Source organism: Buteo buteo, chromosome 23, assembly GCF_964188355.1.
Source record: "Buteo buteo chromosome 23, bButBut1.hap1.1, whole genome shotgun sequence".
NCBI lineage: Eukaryota > Metazoa > Chordata > Aves > Accipitriformes > Accipitridae > Buteo > Buteo buteo.
In genome coordinates, this window is record NC_134193.1 from 19890147 (window position 1) to 19909678 (window position 19532).

General features: G+C 48.4%; 1 protein-coding gene across 2 annotated transcripts in view; it reads left to right on the forward strand.

Annotated features, from left to right (window-relative positions):
* The window catches only part of COL5A1 (collagen type V alpha 1 chain), a 158797-nt gene that overhangs the window by 79145 nt on the left and 60120 nt on the right, over positions 1–19532 (forward strand). For both annotated transcript variants that reach the window (XM_075055860.1, XM_075055862.1), the window contains exons 10-17: positions 3496–3537; positions 3805–3867; positions 11399–11473; positions 13034–13126; positions 16039–16095; positions 16257–16310; positions 16955–17008; positions 17883–17936. In XM_075055860.1, the coding sequence (XP_074911961.1) occupies positions 3496–3537; positions 3805–3867; positions 11399–11473; positions 13034–13126; positions 16039–16095; positions 16257–16310; positions 16955–17008; positions 17883–17936 (492 nt within the window). The remainder of the gene's footprint in view (positions 1–3495; positions 3538–3804; positions 3868–11398; positions 11474–13033; positions 13127–16038; positions 16096–16256; positions 16311–16954; positions 17009–17882; positions 17937–19532) is intronic.

Consider the following 19532-nt stretch of genomic DNA (forward strand, 5'->3'; position numbering starts at 1 on the left):
GTTAGAAACTGCCCGTGCCCTCTGGAACCTGGAAAAAAAAAAAAAAAAAAATGGGTGCCCAACTGAGCGTCCCGTTAGGCGAGGATGGAGCCGTTCCCCAGCCGCCCTGGCGATGGGGACGGCCGGTGTTTGCTCAGAGGCGCCCGTTGAGCAGAGCGAGCGGCCGTGGGTCGCTGTCCGTCTGTCTGTCCCTCGCCGCGTGTCAGGATGCTGAGGTACCCCCACGCTGCTCCTTCTCAGGCTGGAAACGGAGCTTCGGCTCCTTGTAACCGCCTCCCCCGAGCCTCGTCCCCGAAGGGCCGAGCGCGAGCTCGTTGCGCACCAGCGACTCAATTAACCTAATTTTGCTTGGCGGAGGGCCAGCGCGGCGCCCGGTGTTGCGGCGGCACTTCCCATCGCTCGGAGGCCTTTATTTTTCTTTTAATTCTTCCTCCCTTCCCTTCTTTGCTTGACGCTTTTGCAGATAGCGGGGGGAGGGGGGTGGGGAGAAGCTGGAGTGCAGCAGCGGGGCTTGAAAAGCCTGAGCGAGTGCCTCATAAAAGCATTTCCAACCTTTCCTTCCTTCTCTTCCTTTCTGGGTCTTGCTCTCACTCTGCAAACAAAAGGAGGAGCGAGTGATTTGCTTATTGGAGGTGTGGGAAGGGAGGGGGGGCAGCTGAACCCCACAAAGATGATGGCAGAAACCCAGTCTGCCCTGTCCAGAACCAATCTTGAAATGCTACAAAGCAAACAAAATAGTTAAGTTTAATCACCCAGAAAGAATTTGGCTGCCTTTGCTATTTCAAAACACTAGAGCATGTATAGCTTTTGCCAGAAAGTAAACAAGACCAAATGCCGCCTTTTCCCTCTCCGTGCAGTTCCTCTTCAGCAGAGAGAAATTCAGATTTGCTGCGCTCTTCAGCGCTTTTTCTCTTTTCTTTTTTTTTTTTGATGGGAGCTGCAGCAGAGGGGGAATAAAAACCAAGCGCAGAAGTTGGATTCTGCTGGATTTTTCTCTCCTTTTCGTTCAAACCGCTTGTCCTTCAATCCTTGCTCTGTGCTGACGCTCGCTGGAGGCAACTGGGCAGCACAGGCGCAGGGTGAGGAGGGATGCAGCTGGGGAGGGCTGGGAACCCCCCTGCATCCCAGCTCTGCAGGTACCAGGCTGCCGTTACCTCCTCAAAGGCTTCTGTCTTTTGGGGGGGGGACCCTGGTGCTTGCACCTGCCTTTGGGGAGGGTTTAATCAGCCTTTGCATGGCACTTTTGTTGCAACCAGCTTTTGGGCTGGTTCTGCGATATTAATTTTGCTTGTGGGTAGCACCTGGGTGTTGATGGATGGAGTAGAAGCAACGCTGTTTTCCCTGGGACAGTCCCAAATCCATGGTTTGCTTGCTACCCCCAAGGCAATCGCCCTCAGTGGCATCCCCCCTACTGATCCCGGTCCCAAAAAACCCTCCCACGTTTCCATCGCTCCTGTTGATGAGCAGTCACATAAACAGCGGAGGTCTCTTGCCGAGGAGAATCTCCAGATGTCCCTAAAGCTAGAGCTCAACATAAACCAACAGATAAATACGGGAAGATGCCAAGGATGTTTGCACTGCAAATTGTTTAATTCGCCCAGACTCTTCCCCCATGCAGAGGAGCATCCCGAGGCTCTGCAGCTGCCCATGGGAAGCAAAGCCTCAGCACTCTGCGTGCTCGGACCATGGTGATGCTGGCACCCAGCACCCCAGAAGAGTCCTGGGGAGATTTATGTGGGCTGTGGATCTCTGCACCAGCCCAGAGACAATTACTAGTTTCTGTTTTGGAGCCTGTTGCACCAAAAACGTGCTATCTTTGGTCTCGATAGGGATGGATCTTGGGGTGTCCATATGGGGAAAGGTTTGCTGGGGTTTCCTGTGCAAAGTCCTCATCGCGTGTCTGAAAAGGAGCCAGCCCTGGGGGACACCTTCTCCATCAGCGTAGCTTGCTGCTTCTTGCTACCCTCCAACAGCAAATAGCTCAAACTTAGTGCGGGTTGGAGGAATGATGTGTAGGGTTCACCCCTAATTCCCACCCAGAAGAGAGCGGAGTCTCCACGGCAGACAGTGAAACCGCTGTCAAAACGGGCATGGGGCGAAGTCCGTGACCTAAATTCTTAACTGGTGAAGAACGACTGCACAGGCGCTTCTGTGATGACAGCAGCAGAAAATTTCCCCTAACATATCCAAATGAAGCAGAAGCCAGATTTTAAATGAGGTGGTAATGAGTAGTATGGACACTGGGAAAAGACAGAAAATAGCGCTGGCCGTGCGTTAGCAGTGCAGAAACATGCATCCTGCTAATGGAAGCAGGGATGGTTCACGGCAGCATGTTTTACCCTATTTTTTTTTTTTTTGCTCCTCTGGGCTTAGAGACTGTGTCTTTTGGGGCAGGAATGCCTGGATTTTCCTCTAGACGTTTCAGATTCGTTCAGCTCAGCCCTGTCTGCTGTAGTGGCTGCCACGGGGTCAGCTGAGGCTTTTGGCACCCGAGCCTGAGCCCAGGAGTCAGGCCAAGGGTGACCTGAGACCAGCGCCTGCACTTGCTTCCTCTGGGCTTCTCCCATATGAGCCAACTGCTTATCTACAGATTTTTACAGGCTGATTTCGTCCCATAGGAAAAATGTCCCTGTTTGCCACCAATGCGCTGGCAAGTGCCGGGACTGCTTTGGCTCGACCTGGGTGCTGCTGGGGGCATGGTCACTGGTCCAGAGATAAAAGGGCAGTGCTCGCTATGGGGCTCTTCCCAACAGATCGTCCTGATGCCTTCTGGAAAGCATTTGCCAGGTTTATTGGGAGGTTTCTTTCCTGCCTCTTACATACCCATGAGGGGGGAAAAAAAATAAAAAAGCTCAATTCTACTGAGTACATGATAGACCTGATTTAAAGTTATGACAAAATATTTAGATTAAAAGGAATGGAATAACATTATTCTACCATTTTGCCCACACAGTGATTTCCTAGGTACACAGAGTAAATCACAGCATGCAGTCTGCTGGGAAAGTAATTTGAAAAAAACCCTTGCAATTTGATTATTAACTTTTTTTTTAAGCTGCTTGGGTGTAGAAACAGCTTCTTCCTGAAGAGAAGCTCTCTTCCCGCTCCAGCACCATCAAGCCTGGCCGTGTCCCAGGGTTTGCCTTTTGCCTGGCCTTGAGCTAATGGAGCAAGGTCGTGGTTAGGAAGGTGACCATGTGCTGGAGCGAGGGTGGGCTGGGTGCTGAGGGAACGGGCTGTTTTGCCATGCCCTGCGTGATTCAAATAGATGGTATTTGGCTTTTCAATGGGCAGTGCCTTTTGTGCCTCTGACAACGGGGACATCACCCAGAGAGAGTGGAAACCCTTCAGCTCTGGGATGCCCAGACCTAGCAGCAAGACCTGAAAAATTTAAGAACAGATAAAGCACTGGGCTTTCCAGCCCTGTAGTCAAAGTGACTTTAAAGATGTGCCTTGCTAATCATGTCTTTTTTTTTTTTTTTTCTTCCTCTTGCTTAGGGTATGCTGGTAGAAGGCCCACCCGGTCCCGAAGGCCCAGCAGTAAGTGGCACTTTCCACCTTGCCCCAAAGGATGCGCGCAGCTCCGGGGTGCGGGATGCACGTGGAGGGCTCGGCACACAGCCCTTCCCGCGCTCTATTGCTTCCATATGCCACGCATGTGTACAGAGCGCTTCGGGGCTGATTTTTCTGGTGCAAAAATAAACAGAAAGCTCTAATTCTTTTCCTGCTTATTGTACAAATGTTACAAATAATAATATGTTTTCCTTTAGTGGTTTACTCGGTTTTTTTCTGTCATTTCTATGCTAGGGCCTTCCAGGACCTCCAGGACCAACTGGACCTGTGGGCTTAATGGGTGACCCTGGGGAGAGAGTGAGTACCCACGTTGTTGTTCTCTTTGGCTGAAGCCTTGCGTTGCTTTGTGTGTGCTAAGCGGGACTGCGGTGCATCGCTGGAGCCCTAAAATACAGCTCATCCTGTAATAGCAAAATCTCCTCTGAGTGAGCCCCAAAGGAGCTTATGGTAGGGCACAGGGCAGACCTTTGCATCCAGGGACAAACGGCTGGGGAACAGCCGTGCTAGTCGAGCGCATTAAGCAGTTTTCTCCAGGTTAAAACCAAGAGTAAGGCTGGCAAACCCTCTGCTCTCTGCACCCTTTGGCATGCGGCTGCTCCTTCCAGTGCAGGAGCTGGGCTGTGGCAATGGGAAGACAGGATGAGCAAACACACAAAATAGCCATTAGCGCAGTAAAATGAAGTTCAGCCACGATTTTACGTCCTCATTCCAGCCGGTGTCGTGAGTCCTGGCAGAGGGTTTGGTTTTAGTTGGGTCCAGGATGGTCCCAGGATCATGCCAGCACCACTGCTGCAGGTCTTTCCTTAGACTCGTTTTGTCTCCCGGACCGCTCCCGGTGGGAAGGCAGCTCTTGTGCAGCACCTCACCTTTTCTGTCGGTGGGTTATTGGTCTGTACCGGCGAGCACTAGAGACTGATTTATGTGCTTTAGCAATGCAGTAACTTAGGTATTGCGTGTTTGGTTTTGATGTTACTTTAAATCAGTTTTGTCCCTAGCAGCCACTGCTTTGTAAACTGCTGCCTGCAGAAGCTTCCAGCTTCGGGGTGTCTCATCAAAGGCAGCTTCTCCGAAGCACTTTTGTGAACTGTGACCCCAAATCCTATAGTTTAGCACCGCGCTTTGGTCAGAGTTGCGTATTTATTCGTTATTGCTCAGTCCTCACCTGGGATCAGGAACGACCTGTGTTTTGGGAGCTGCTGAACTGGAGCCACAGATCAGCAAGTGGTGCACGAGCACCATTCGAGCAGCCATCTGTGTGCTTGGCAATGCCGAAAACTAAAACCCGCTCTCCTTGCTGCCCGGGCTGAGTCTCTGAAACAACTCTCGTACCAATACGCTCCTTACTTGCTTTCCTTCACCCACGGTTCAAGTCTATTCCCCTTTGCTGGCGGAGGCAGCCAGCCAAGCGGGTACCTGTGCACAGATGGAGACCACACTCCCCGGGCTACACGCCGCTCCCAGCCCTGTGCCCAGCGGGAATTTTGGCCTGACATCTAGTGGAAGATTCGCCATAGCACAGATGGGCTCTGGCTTTGCGCAGAGGCCAAGGTGAGATCAGCCTCGGCTGCCAGAGCAGCTCGGTTTGGGGCTGAAACTAGAGGAGAGCATGCAGTGCCCTCGAGCGATGCTGGTTTGGGTGATGGAGCACCAAAATCAGGGCTGTGCTGGCAGAAGAGCGGTTTCTGTCTCAACCCAGCGGAGCGACGTGCGGGTCTGCGGGCTGGTGCAGCCGCGGCGCAGGGTTACACGTGTACCAGCAGCAGCCGTCCTGCATGAGTGAATTCATTGATTTCGGCAGGTTCGTGTGAGCAAAACAAATGGAGCTTGGAGCATGACACCGTTTCGGTGCCTTGGTGTGCATCTTGATGTCAAATGCAGTCAAATATGCTTTCAGAATAGCTTCTAGTGTACCCCAGCAGCCCTAATGCCAGCCTCCACTTGTGGCTTGCTGTGGCCTTGAGGGATCCTGACGGTCCCGTTAGCAAAAAGGGCACAAGATGTGCCTACAGGTGGGTTCCTAAAGGCAGACTTGGCTGGACGTCTTTTTCCAAGAGTTTCTCCTGGAAAGCGCAGGAGGGAGGAGAGCAGCAGCATAGGTCACAGGAGGTATGTCCGTACACGCGCCATCCCGCTGCTGTCAGCGCTGTCACCCAGTGAATGCAAAATACCTTTCTGAGGAAGGGAGTGCTTATCAGCAAACGCTTCCCTAATCTCATCACTGAGGTCCCGAGCAGGTTTTTCTGGCAGATAAGGCAGCCCGCTACCCATGGCAGGCTTCCGTGTACCGCAGCATCCTCCACCGATCCAGCAGTTGGTTTCCAGATAGGGAACTGCATCCCATTTACCTCCTGGGTGCCCGGGAAGGATAAGCTGGCATCACCCAGGCTCTCTGTGTTTGTAGGGCTTCCTACTCTTGTGCCAGATTTTGGTTGAATTCTGCCCAGAGAAGTTGGGAAAAGCTGATGACCAGGTTCAAATGGGAAGGTCTGGCTCGATAAGAGATGGTATGCTGTTCTGATGTGTGTCTTAGCACAGCTAATTGCTGTGACTCTTGTTAAGCATTCATGTTGTCGCCTTGCTTATCTCTCTTTTTTTTATTAATTTCTTTTTTTCCTTAATTGAGTAACCTAAGACCCAGAAGGAATAGGAGGGAGAATTCGCTCCCTTGCAGAGGATCAGAACAAGATCTCTGCGCTACCAAGGATCTCACCTTAGCCTCATTCTTAATGCTGGAGTGATGCCAGAGGTTTGCATTGGCTTCCTCTGCGGTCTCCATCAGATGTGCATCAAACCCTCTGGTTTTCATTTCTTCTTATTCCCAGCCTGGCTGTGGGCATGGCAACATCAGCTGAGGCACCTCTGGAAGTGACCAAGCACAGTTATAAGCCAGGATGTAGGAAGGGATGTATGAAAATATGAAAACACCAATTAGAAAAGAAAGGATGAATATTTTTCCCCAAGTCTTTCCTGACCCGGCTCTCTGCATGGGTTAAGTGGAGACTAAACCACTGTGCCTTAACTTGCAGAGGCTTTTTTTTAAGCTGGTGTTTGCCCCTCCCTTCTCCCCTTTGCTTTTAAAATCCAGCTGTGTTCCCTCTTCTGTCCTATGTGCCCTTGAGCTGTTGTCCTTCCCTAGCGCTGCCCTTGCTGTCATCCCCCCCCCCCCCCACGGAGATGGTTCTCCATCCCACCTGCTCATCAGCAATAAGCAAGAGATGCGAAGCTGCCCTTCTGCAGTTTGATGCTCTTCCAAATTACCGTCCCATCGGGGTAGATTTGGGACCCCCTGGGGCCTGGCTGCCTTCCCTGGAGGCACGGGCAGGAGGGGTTGGGTTCCCAGCTTTCCTGCCCGCTGGAGGACAAAGCAACCAGCTGGCTCCAAACCTTCATTATTCACCTCCCCAGCCCGATGACAAGCATGTTGCAAAATACAACCGCCGAGAGAAATAAAATCATTGCTGGCCTGCACTGGGAAGTGTCTGCTGTGGTTTTAAGGTGCGTGTACTTGAGGAGATTACTCGGGTGTTGGGGCATTCTTGTGGCAATGACCCCAACCTGGGCCCTGGGGTTTTGTTTTGTGTTTGGTTGTTTTTTTTTTGTTTTTTTTTATTAAGGCTTTTTGTTGTCTTGTTGCTCCCCGGGGACTTGGCTGGAGTCTGCTGGCCGCTGCACGCCTGCATCCCCCCTGGAGCATCGCCGTAAAGACCCCCACCTCATTTACACTCCTGGTGTATTTATTGTTTTGTGATGGAACAGTAATAACGTTTCTTGTGGTTGTGACATGATTGAGAACGAGAGGCCCTGACTATGCTCCATCGATTGATGCCTGCAAGCTCAGAAAGTCAATACGCAGCTGCGGGCTCAGCCCGTGGCCAGGAGCCAGGGCCACTGCTCCGAGAAGTTGGCTTAACCCTTGAGACACTGCGGTTCTGGTTCCTCCCACACTGCTCCGGCAGAAGGACCAAGGGAGGGCTCTGCATCCTTAGGTGTCGGACTTCAGGGAGGATGGGCAAGCTGGGCAAGGTCCCAGCAGTGGTTTGCATCTTGCGGTAGTCTAGGATCAGTCAAAAGCATTGTGTGGCTTCATCAGGCTCTTGGTGGATCTTCATCCTGCGTGGGTCCTGCACGTTGCCCAGCTTTCTCTTCTTCTCCCCTTGATGCGCTGCTTCTGCTCCAGAGAATTCAGTTACCTGGCAGGATGGATGCTGACCCTGGTGACGAGGGAGTCTGTATTTCTGCCATTTATCCAGGCAGATGCAGATATTTGCTGGCCAGGCTCCTCTTGAATGGCAGCACAAAGCCAATCAGCAGCAGACGCACTGTCCCCGATGATGTTGCTCCACACCCTGAAATGAAAGGCGTAATTTGCATTCTAGCACAAACGGCACATCCTGCTTTTCTGAGTGTCCAGAACAGAATGTAATACAACATATTGTGCATAGAGAAGTGATGAACTTGCAGAGCCAGGAACTGCAACTGTATTAAAATACTCCTTTTCAATTAGAGCAGCTCCTCTTTTAATTTGTTTATTATTAACCCTGCGTATAGCTCATGAATTTACATGACACTTATATGTGTACAGTGAGGAACATTTCCTATGCCTGCATCTGATAGAAAGACTTTTTATTTGCAATCAAGCAGGTGCACTGAATTAATATACCAACAATATTCAGCTATGTTAATATTGGCCAACACTCATTTAGCTCTGTTTTATTCATCATGTCAGTTTGTTCATTTATCCCAGTTATTTTACAACGCGAAGAAGAGCTTGCGTCACCGGCAAAGCTGCAGAGCAGCCTGTTTGTGGGAGGTTTCAGAGGACTCATCTGGGGGGAGGGAGGTTTAGGATGACTTAGGTTTCTTTGAGCAGTGGGAAGAAGGAAATACGGCACTTAGGAGACCAGAGAGCTATTTCATGGGTACTCCAGACTGGAATGAGGAAAGTGGGAAAAATGTGCTCCTTTGAACGAGATGAGCTGCAGCATTAGAGCAAATTGCAGCTCTGTCACCGACCCCACCGTGTGTTTGGAAATCTGGGGTGTCTGGGTGCTCTGGGCTTGATCAACATGCCTCTGGGGCAAGGCTGGTCGCAAAGCAATAGCTGTGTCTTCCAAGACCATGCAGTCATTGCATCCCAATGGACTTAGTCCCCCTGAGGACAGTTTTGCATCTCAGAAATGTAATAGGTCCCTAAAACCCTTATTGGGGTTCGGAAAGTCTTGACGTTTTCAGGGTGCCCTTTTTTCCCCTCAGATGGCAAGCACTGCCTTACCTAGAAGACCCCAAATACTGTGAGAAAGATCTTCTGTTGCATAATTTTCTGACCAGGGCTGAAAATGGCAGAAAAATAATCCTAGAGAGAAACACTTGAGGCAAATTTTGAGGCTCAGTACTGTAGGCTGCTGGGCACCACTCTGTCTGTCACTGTCTGCTACTCAAGGAGCCCTAGCACTAACACACCGAGGTTTCAGTTTAAATGTTCCCTTGAAATATTGCATTAGTGTTTGCACTCAGCATGGCATTTTAGAGCACTGCACCAAATGAAAGTTGAAGTCCCCATCCCTGGCTGCTATATATCAGCAAATCTCTATTTACATAATGAGAGTGACACAGATTTATACCGAGAGTCTGGCATGCTGCATTTCTTAAAGGCATTCATGAATTTAAATTTACAAAGTGCTTTATGGGTTTGATTTCCCTCCACACCATTGCCCCCCACTGCTCCACCCCACAAGGAAAAGACCTCACACACCCAACCTGAAACAAAAAGAGGCGCTTATGTATAAAAACATTGCATCAACATTTGTCAGGCAGAGTACATACAGAGAGATAAACAAGCTCATTCCTGATCCATCATCTGCAGGACCGGAGTTAAAGGAGAAGAGAGAGAGAGAGAGAGAGGGAAGAAAGTTTATTATATAAAATGAGTCTGGCCTAAATTATTTATTGTGCTTCTGCTCCAACAGATGGGACTGCCCTCTGCACCTCATCAGCGGAGTCAGGGACTCCGGTGTCGGCCAGACTAAGTAAACAGCATGAACGTAACATCATGAGCTTGTCTTGAAAAATGGATGGGCTGGTGTGTTATGCAGTCTCCCTTCGGTGCTGAGGGAACTGCTGGGTTTTTTTTGCTGATAAATCACTGGCTGCAGCGCTGTCTGCTGCAGCGCTGGGAGCAGCGTTGTTATTCCGGGCCGGTTGCGGTGCAGACCTCGGCTCCTCATCCACGGCGCTGCTCTGCCCTGTAATTGTGGGGCAGGTCCAGCCGCAGCCCGGCCAGAGCGATGCCTGGGTTGGGGCAGGGTGGAGTAGTGGCAGCTCTTCACCCCCACCCTAGTGCTGGGCTCTAATTTAGTCCTCGAAACTCTGGCTTGAACGTTTTGGGTTCCTTTTTAAGAGGGAGATGATGAGGGAAAAGCTAAGTTGAACATGGCGTAGAGGGAATGGAAGAAGAGGGACCAGGGAGATGTGAAAGATGCAAAGAGACATGCCAAGATCTCACTGGAAGACGGTGGGGCAAGGATAACACGTCAAATGTTTTGGTTCAGTTGTTTGTGTTTTTTTAAATGTCCTGATTTTTAGGGACTTCGTTATCTATTTCTCTTTCCCTCCTCCCTTTCCCACCTTTATCCATCTCCCTTTGCCTTGCGGGGTGAGCGTGCAACTTTCTGGGGCAAGGTCTGGCTCTTTTGTGTCCCTGTAGTGTGCCCATATATGTCTGTGATTTGTGGCAGGGTTTTGTTTTTACTTTTGTTTGGTGTCTGCACAGGCTCGAGGGCTTCAGGCAGTTTGAAGAGAGTAAAAACTAACATTAGGTGTTTGTTGCTTGCCCTTCTAAGAGCTTTGGTTCTCCGCAGATAGATTTATTATCGGTGTTCGCTAAACAGGGCAGCATCCAAGTCATCAACCTTGAGCTGTTGGCCAGGCAGTCGTGTCTGTCTTGCCATGAAATGAGCACCAGGGCTCCTCTTGCCCTCACTGGGACGTGATCAAGTCACTCTTGCCTTCGGCTCCTTAAGCTGGTGTGAAAATTGCAATTAGGCACGCACATTGAGTAGTTGGATGTCATCCTCATTTGCATGTAGGATTTCTGGATGGATGTGCGAATTTGGGTTAACTTAAATTTTTTGCCAATTACACAGTTGGGAATACAAATAATCTATAGGCTGTCTTAGGAAAATTGCCCATATTTGATTATTTATAGCTTCATCAATAGATCTTTTACTGCATACTCATTTCTTTAGTACAAGTTAAAGGTACTCAACTGATGTTAATCAGCACAGCTCCATTGAGATCCTCAGAGTTTTACTGATTTACAGCTGCTGACAGGATCACTCCATTGTAGATGGAAGTAGCCTCATAGGACTTAAAAAAAACAGACAGAAGAGAGAAAAATGGAATGACCGAGATGACTGAACATGTACGGAAAAGTATTTATCTTTCCACGTGTCTATCTCACTGACCTGAGTTATGAAGTTTCATATGCTTTTTTAATAGGCTTTAAGAGACCCAACTAAACATTGATTCCGTTAACTTGGAACATTGGAGAGACCATTATTGCTTGCTCGAAAATTGCATATGGCAGACCCTGGAAATATGGGGGCCAGGATGTAAGAAGAGGGAATTACTAAGAAAAATCCTGTGTGCTTACAGATGTGCTCCCACAAAATTTGCCATAGCATTGGGATGCCTTACATGCTCAACGCCTGTCTGTCAAGATAGGGAGACTTTTGTATTGTGATATATGCCTTTACAGCTATGACTATTTATACATGGACATGACTAAAATGATGCTATAGAAGTTCATTTTTATTTTTTCTTCTTGTAGGGACCACCTGGTCGCCCAGGTCTTCCAGGAGCAGATGGTTTACCAGGACCACCAGGGACAATGCTTATGTTGCCTGTAAGTACAAGTGTAACTAAAAAAGCGTTTAAATGAATTGGGCTTCTCGGCTTTGCTACTGCTTAGTGCCTGTTCTTGTAGAAGTTTCCCATCTCTTTTACACCAAGGACACATCTTTCTTGGTATAAAAGATGGATCCCGATGGTTCCCTTTGTAAATTTACTTTTTGCAAAGTACTGTATCTTCTTCACTGGTCAAAAGCACAGGGCAGGTAGGTTAAAATTTCCAGAAGCAATGAATAAGCTTAAGTGTTTCTGGTGTTGGAGAGTGAAAATCATGAAAAAGTGACTGAAGACACCTCCAAGGGCCCAATTTCCAGGCAGAACCCTCTCTCCTATGATGTAGAACCTCTAACAGCTCTTCAGAGCAGGTGCCAAAATTATGAGCACCTGAATGAACCGGTCCCTTTTGATGACCAGTGGTTAATTTGCGTTGTTTTTTTTCTCCTACATGAAGTTAGCAAGTACCGAGTCAGCCTTCTTGGTCCTGGGATGCTAAAGGAACGGTTATATTTTGTGTCTGCTTTGATCTGAGAAAGCCTTAAGGAAACCAGCAGCTGAAAATAAGTGGTTAGGTACCAAAGGGAAAGAGTCTTTAGTGAAAAACCGCAGCACTCTTGTACGGGCTCCAAATGGTAGGGTGATACTTGTGTAGGTTCCTGGCAGGGTGCCTAGGACAGCCTGGGCCAAGTGCTCAACATGGAGCTTAGCTGGCCATTACAATACATTTGTTGGCCCCTACAGTAACCAACCGTAGGCCTATAAATTGCATCTCTTTGAATCTGCTTGCCAAGTTTGTGTGGTCGTATACCTAGCGCCAACCAAGTGAAATGCGGAGGTGAAATGGAGGTGAAAGAGCCGTCCAAGTAGGTTCTGCAGCCTGGAGAGTCCTTCTTGCAAAACCCCAAACACACATGCAACTGAGGCAGGAGAAGGGTGTGTGTCCTGGAAAGTGAGCTTGTAGCTGTTGGGGGTGGAAGAGGCAGAAGAAAACATTCAACTCCTTCCCTTTCAAGTTTTGGAAAATAAAACATTAATGCTCGGGTTGGTTGTGTTGTTTTTTTTTTTTTAAATCCTTTGTGTGCTGAAGGATCCTGGCTTTAACAGTAAGCCAAACTTTGTTCTTTGAAGCGCGCTGCCACACTTGAGAAATACAGCCTTTGTCCTGGGGCAAACAGGCAGCTACAGCCAAATAACCTGATGCAACCCCATCTCCGGGGGTCTCCTGGCCAACAGCATCTGCACGGGGAGTATCAGCCCCGTGAGAACTTTGCATCTAGTTTTGAACGGCGGTGCGTGAGGTCCTCACAATTCAGAGCCTACAATCCCTCTTATTGTGCGTTACTTTGAGCTGGCAGGGTTTGCCGTGCGGGTAGGGACGTGGGAAACGGTCGGTTCGTGCCGGCGAGCTGGGTGACCTGAGAGCACGATGGTTAATAGGACGGTCTGGAAGGACCGCGATGGGGTTGGGTCAGTCGTGCTGAATGGAGTCGTTTAGGCTAGGGTGATGGTGGAGGGACAGCGACCCTGTGACACGCTTTCTCCATCTTGTTCCCATCAGTTCCGCTTTAGTGGAGGAGGAGATGCTGGCTCTAAAGGACCTCTTGTTTCAGCCCAGGAGGCCCAAGCCCAAGCCATCCTGCAGCAGGCCAGGGTAAGTGAAGGGCGGTGGGGATGTCTCTTGCAGCAGATACCCAAGGAAGCGGAGGAGGACCAGAATAAGCGTGTCGGGGGAGATGTCTTCATGCTTGCACCATCCGTGGTGCTGGTGGTGGTAACAGCCTCTCGTCTGAGATGGAGTTGCTTGTGTGGCTTAAGGTGGTGACATCTGGATGACTTGGCCTTTTACTGATGGCCAGCAATAGGCGAGGGCCTAGAAACGTGTTTTTAAATTGCCTACAGACCTCGGACCAGACCTTCTGCTGGTGCCGGTAGACATAGACCTGTTGGCTTCAATAGTGTTTGATGTTTATGCTGACAGTTTTAAGAGTCTATATGAACAGTTGTGGTGTGTGCTGTAGGGGTTTTCTTCCTTCCTTTTGGGTTTTTTTTGCTTGTTTGTTTGGGTTTTTTCCAGTAAATTGTAATAATTGCATGTACGTCACAGATTTAAGCTGTTCCCAGCTCCACAAATCTCAACAGGCAGACTGCAATTTTCTTTAATATATTTATCTGGAAATACATGATGACTATCCATGCAGCCTTTTTTACCTTGGATGACCTTAATGATTGATGATCAAATAATCCCTGGCGGTGTTTATTACATAGGCTCGCTGGTGAAACAAGATCAGCCGTGCACATTCCCAGTACAACCCCTCTTCCCTGCCTCGATGAGTACCTTAGCGTATAAGGCTTCGTACTCATCTGTTCAAAATAAAACTTAATTTCTAGCCAGTACAGCTTTGGAATTTTTCTTCCATGAGTGCTTGTGTGAAGTTACGTTTGATCACTGACATTTAAAAGCAGAGGTGTGAGAGGCACAATTACAGCAGAAGGGAACGTGTGTGGACCCCACAAGTGCCCTCCTGCTGTGTTTGCCCTGATCTTGCCCAGGAGGGACCAAATTCTGGCTGTAAGCACACCCTTGCAGAAAAGAAGAAAATATAAGATAGTTTAAGGGGGCAGTTCGCAAAGGGACACAGCTTTGGAGGTATTGCCCCTCTCCCTGCCAAACACAGTCATCCAGGAACAGAGCTTAGGTGTCCGAAGCCCACATCTGTCTGCAGCTGGGATGTGTGGCTCGGACGCAGCCCGTCTGTTATTCAGAGCTGTTGGCGGTCACTTTAGCACAGACTTTTTGGGCTGGTCTGCTGAAATAGGCTAAAAAGCAATTTATTTCACCCTTTTGGGTCTATAACAAGGGCTTTGTCTCAGCTGGGTCTATTCGGGTTTCCATCCAACTCCCCTTTTAAAAGGGGTTTGATTTTATACATATTCAGGTAGACTACAGGGCCCTGATGCCACCAGCCACTGCATTTTCCTGTCCATTAACCTTGTGCTGACAATAATATCCGTGGATTATGTTTCTGGTGTTACCATGTCAGTCTTAATTTCAAGGCTGCCTACAGTTCTTCCATCAGTGTTTTATTTTGCTGGGAAATAGGGGTTTTGACCAGATGAACATTTCATGAGAAGCATCTGCTTTCTCAGACTCTCCGCTTTTGTTCTTTTTTTCTTCTGCCTGTTGAAAATTGTGACTGTTAAAAAAAAAACAAAGAACCTCCCTCCCCTCACTCAAAGTCCCTTTTCTTTGGTTTTTTTTTTTTTTAATTTTCAGTTTTTGGGAAAAAATTAAAAACACAAACAAATCCTGGGTGACTTTTGGGCTGTGGATGGAAACCTGAATGTTTCCATAAAGGAAAAAAATCTATTTTTTGGTCAACTTCAACCTATTGTCAGACAATTTCAGCTGATACCGAAGCAGAAAGGGAAATAAATGACATTTACCTTTTTTTTGTGGGGAAGTTACAGGATATGGCAGGAATGGAAAAGGAGTCCTGCAGGGAGGAGGCTATCTTCTTTCCTTTTGGGGGGTTTGTTTTTCTTGTTATCGTTGTTGTTAATTGCATTATTAGGTTGATTTATTCCCTTAAAATTTGGCTTTCATTAGACACCGAACATTGTCCCAGCCGGCAGTGTTTCAGAGCATCTCCCTTTTAATGGGCTGTTGTAAAAAGATGCCACATAATCTAGCATTTGTGCAATATTTATGCCATTCCAAGTGCAATCACGGGTAGATTTTAATTACTGGAGTACACAGATAATTACAACTCTTTAAAAGTGTTGAATTGTCACGAGGGAACAAATTGTCCGAGTGATGTTTTAAAGTGTGGACCAGCCCCATTACCCACCGTGGAAATTACTGACTTGATACATGGTTACATGACTCCTTAATTATTGAGCTAAAAGCCCCCTGTTGCAAATAGAAATGTCGTTCTAGGATATTAAATAGTAACAAAAAAAAACCCCCAACAAAAAAATTCTTCTGAAATTGAACTCCTAGGATCATAAAGAAAAAATCCTCCTAAACTGAACTACGATCATAAATATATGGGAAAAAAGCCCCTATAGCCTGTCCAGATAAAGTTTTGATATCTACCTTGAATAATTTGTTGCCAAAAGCATCTATTTTATTGTACCTATATGTGATGATGGAAAAGGGGATCTGACCTGCAGAGGCAGATTCTCATCTGGTTTAAATGCAGGTAACTCCTCACCCCCCCATCTGCCCTGGGTCTGCGCCAGGGAGCGTCTATAGGGTTTTGTGCTTTACGTGCGCGGTGCAGAGTGGGTGCACGGGGGGAAGGATGCTCACGGGCAGACGGGGTGTAGGTCTCTACGTCCTCTTAGCAAACCCATGCATCGTCCGGGGGCTTTGCCCATTTGTGGATGCAGAAGGGAGTTGGTGGGACAGCAAGTTGGACTTTCTTGGGTAAATTCATGGAGGGTATGGACGTTGCTCCAAGGATTTGTGGTTCTCGTGTGGCTGGTGGTGGGATGGTGGCTTTGTCCCGTTGCAGCGACGGAGCAGAGACACGGACTGAGCGACGTTTATTTTTGTTGCAGCTGGCGCTGAGAGGACCAGCGGGTCCAATGGGTCTGACGGGGCGGCCGGGTCCCATGGTAAGTGAACGGGCAAGCAAGGACGGCGCCGGGCCAGCTGGCACGGGCTCCGTGGATGCTCGGGGTTACCTGCACAAATAGCTCTTTCTTAACTCGGTATGAAACTTCCCTCTGGCCCTGTTGTGGAAAAAAATGTAATAAATCACGTTCTCTGTCCAAAGGGGCCCCCGGGCAGTGGAGGACTAAAAGGAGAAGCTGGAGAAATGGGACCTCAGGTGAGAATGGGCAAATTGGGCGACCGGGGGGGTTGTGGAGGGACGGAGCAGCCAGTCCTGCTTTAGAGGTTGTTGTGAAGGAGCAATTCAGTAACCCAATGCCAGCTGAAAGCAGGAAGGTGTGGAAACATCTGTTTTGTATATAAATGTCCCTTCAAGTATCCAAATGCAGACTCAAGACATAATTTTAAGCCAACAGTGTAAAATTCTGCAGGTGGTAGTTCTTTTCTGCAAAGACATCCGCGGAGGAGTCCTGTAAATACGAGATAGGTTGGAGTGTGGGGAGTTTGCTAATGCTCAGAAAATTGTCCTTCCAAGCCGTAAATCCTGTATTAAGGGAAAGTTCCCATTTTCTAACAGTGGGGGAAGTGATTTGTCTCCACCACATGGAACTGCTTGCAGGGCGCAAGCTTCCTCGTGGATAAACGCGTGCAATTCCTGCCCAGAGATGCTCAGTCCTGAGCCTTTCCTGTGTGTTTTGAACCGCAGGCTCTGCTCAAGGGGTTCACGTCCCATTTTTGTAGCCCTGGTGACCCTGACAGCCCCAGCAGCGCCTGATTTGCAATGCCAGCAGGTACTGGGTCGGTCTGTCTGTCGTGGCTTTAGGTGATGGCATTTTTTCTTCTCTCCTTGATGCCTTACAGGGTCCACGAGGCATCCAGGGTCCTCCCGGTCCGGCAGGAAAACCAGGCCGCAGGGTGAGTGTCCCGGGAGCTGCGCTGACGACTGCATTAAGTACAATTTCTGCTAGAAATCGTTTCTGCTGCCAAACAATTTCTGAGCACCGAGAGCGTTGCACAAGAGCAGGCTGGCAGCCAGCTGGTGGCTTGTCCAGGACCTCTCTGTCCATCTGGGCAGACACAAATGAGGATGAGAGTTAAAAGCTGGATGGTGGAGAGAGCTGCAACTCCATGCTTCCCACTCTTTTGTTGTCTTTTGGGGTCGGTTTTTTGTTTTTGGGTTTTTTTTTTCTCTGTGGCATCGAGGTTGTAGCTGCATAAATGCTCTGGGCTGGTTTGGACAGTCCCCAAGTCTCAGTAGTGCACAAGGAGGATCCAGTCCCTGGAGGGTTTCTGGAGCTGGGATAAATCGTGCTCACTTGCTCTGTCGATATCCCCGATGCTGGTTTTTATTTTACGCCATCCTCTGGCTCATCGTGATTTGGCTTGCCAGAGGAAGAAACAAGAAAGTCTTTTGTATGACCCAGTCCTAGCTTGCTTAAAAAAAAATTAAAAATTATCTCGTTTCAATTCGTGGACATTGTCATTAGCATAACTTAAAATGTGCTGGAAGATAATTATTTCAAATTAAAATCAATGACCATGTCCCAGCATCCCACGTAGTGAAGCAGCTTCGTTGCCGTGTGTTTCACACCCCTCATTAGCACCAGGCTGAGCCCGGGATGCCGCTTCAAAACCAGACCAGCAGTTTTTTCCCTCGCCAAGGGAAGCTGCTCCCCAGCCGGCGAGCTCTGACTTAAATAAAACTTCACTCGGCCACAGACCAAAGAGCAGATGTCCCTGTGGGTCCTGCCTTACCCTTTGTATTTGACTTCGCTTTTCTCTGTTGCAGGGACGAGCTGGCAGCGATGGTGCCCGGGGAATGCCAGGCCAGACAGGACCAAAGGTAGCACCAGGGATTTATGTGGTTTTGGAATCTGCATCTGCTTTTTAGCAAGCATGAACTGAGGGACCCTTGGCAGAAGGAGCCCACCTTGCTTAGAGGAGGTTGTTGAAATGATCCAGCAACTCCTGTGAAGTCATGGGCTCCACGTTTGAGAGAGGGAAGTTAAAAACACACCTGGAAGGCAGAATAACTATCTTTTCTTTTCCTTTTTTTTTTGATGCAAATTTTTTAAATTGCTGGATCCTCTTAAGAATGAAATATGCTCCCTTGGCTGCAGTTGTAGAACAAATACTTTGGAATCCCAATTATGAAAAACAAACATGAATGAGCGGTTGGAAATGTCCTAAAATGTAACTACCAAAAAAATACCTATTAACTGGGTGAGGAAATGTAGAAGGTGTGGTGAGGAATTTTAATGTCCTGTATTTTTATTTGAGACAAAATCCCTTCATTCAGCTGTGATTTGCTGGTATTATCAAGCAAGGAAGAAGCTGTGCCACTGAAATTGAATGCAGAGAAAGTTTGCTCAGGGAATCACGTATTAGAAGGTTTAAGTACTTTATTATGTAGATACTTAAAGCTGGAATAGATGGGGGGTTTTGATACAGAGACAGGAGACTGCAAATCATTTATCCAGTAAAGTGCTTTAATGAGTGTCGACTGCCCTCAAAGGAGTGGATGCCAGGGAAGAAGGGAAAACAGAATAACGAGCAGTGCTGGAAAGGAGAAGGAAATTTGCTGTGAGCAGAGACAGAGCGATGCTCTAGGACCTGCCAAGAGCAAAGAGCTGTTGGTTACCCTGGGTGTACCTCGGCCAGCCCGGTCTGTCCTGTGATCTGCTCAGGTGTAATCGACTTTCCTTTCTTTGCTAATAGGCAAAGGATCTGTGGAAGAGAGGAGCAGGTACTATTTTCACATGCTATTAGAATGTGAAAATAGTACAGAATGTTAAAAGGGACCTTCCTATCTCCTGAGTGGTGCTTGCTGCCTTCTGCCCTGGGTGTTAGGAGATGGCATCACCCACAAATTGTAAATGCCCCTGTGTCTTCTCTCTCTTCCAAAGAGTTGAGGCTTTTGGGAAAAGGCTGTCTCTGTGCATTCCTGTCCCCATTTCCCCCTGGAACACAAGAGACTGGAATAGGGCACAAGTTTGGAGAGAAACCCTATTGCAGCTTGCCCATGGTTCACCATGAACTCTCCAAATACCAACCCGGAGGAGCTGCGTGGGCATGGGCGAAAACCCCGGCAAGGCAGGCTCCTGCTGCCCACCTGCTCTAGGACTAACGGGGTTTTGCTTTTTCTTCCTTACACTTGAATTCCTCAGAGGTGCCTGTTTCCTTTGGGGGCATCCAGGGACGCGGGCAGGGTATGTGAGGAGCGCACTTAGGAGACATTTGCCCGGTCATTTGCAGGCAGATGCTGGCAAGCGCTGCCTGCGCTCTGCCAGCGTGAGGTTGCATGACTTTCTCAACACAGTGCCAAGCACAAATTAACACACCCGGCCTTTTAGCAGAGCTCATTATTTTGGGCTTGGCATCATGCTCCCCAGAAGGATGCCCAAAGCTCTGTTTGGCCCAGAGCTGCATTTACAGCAGT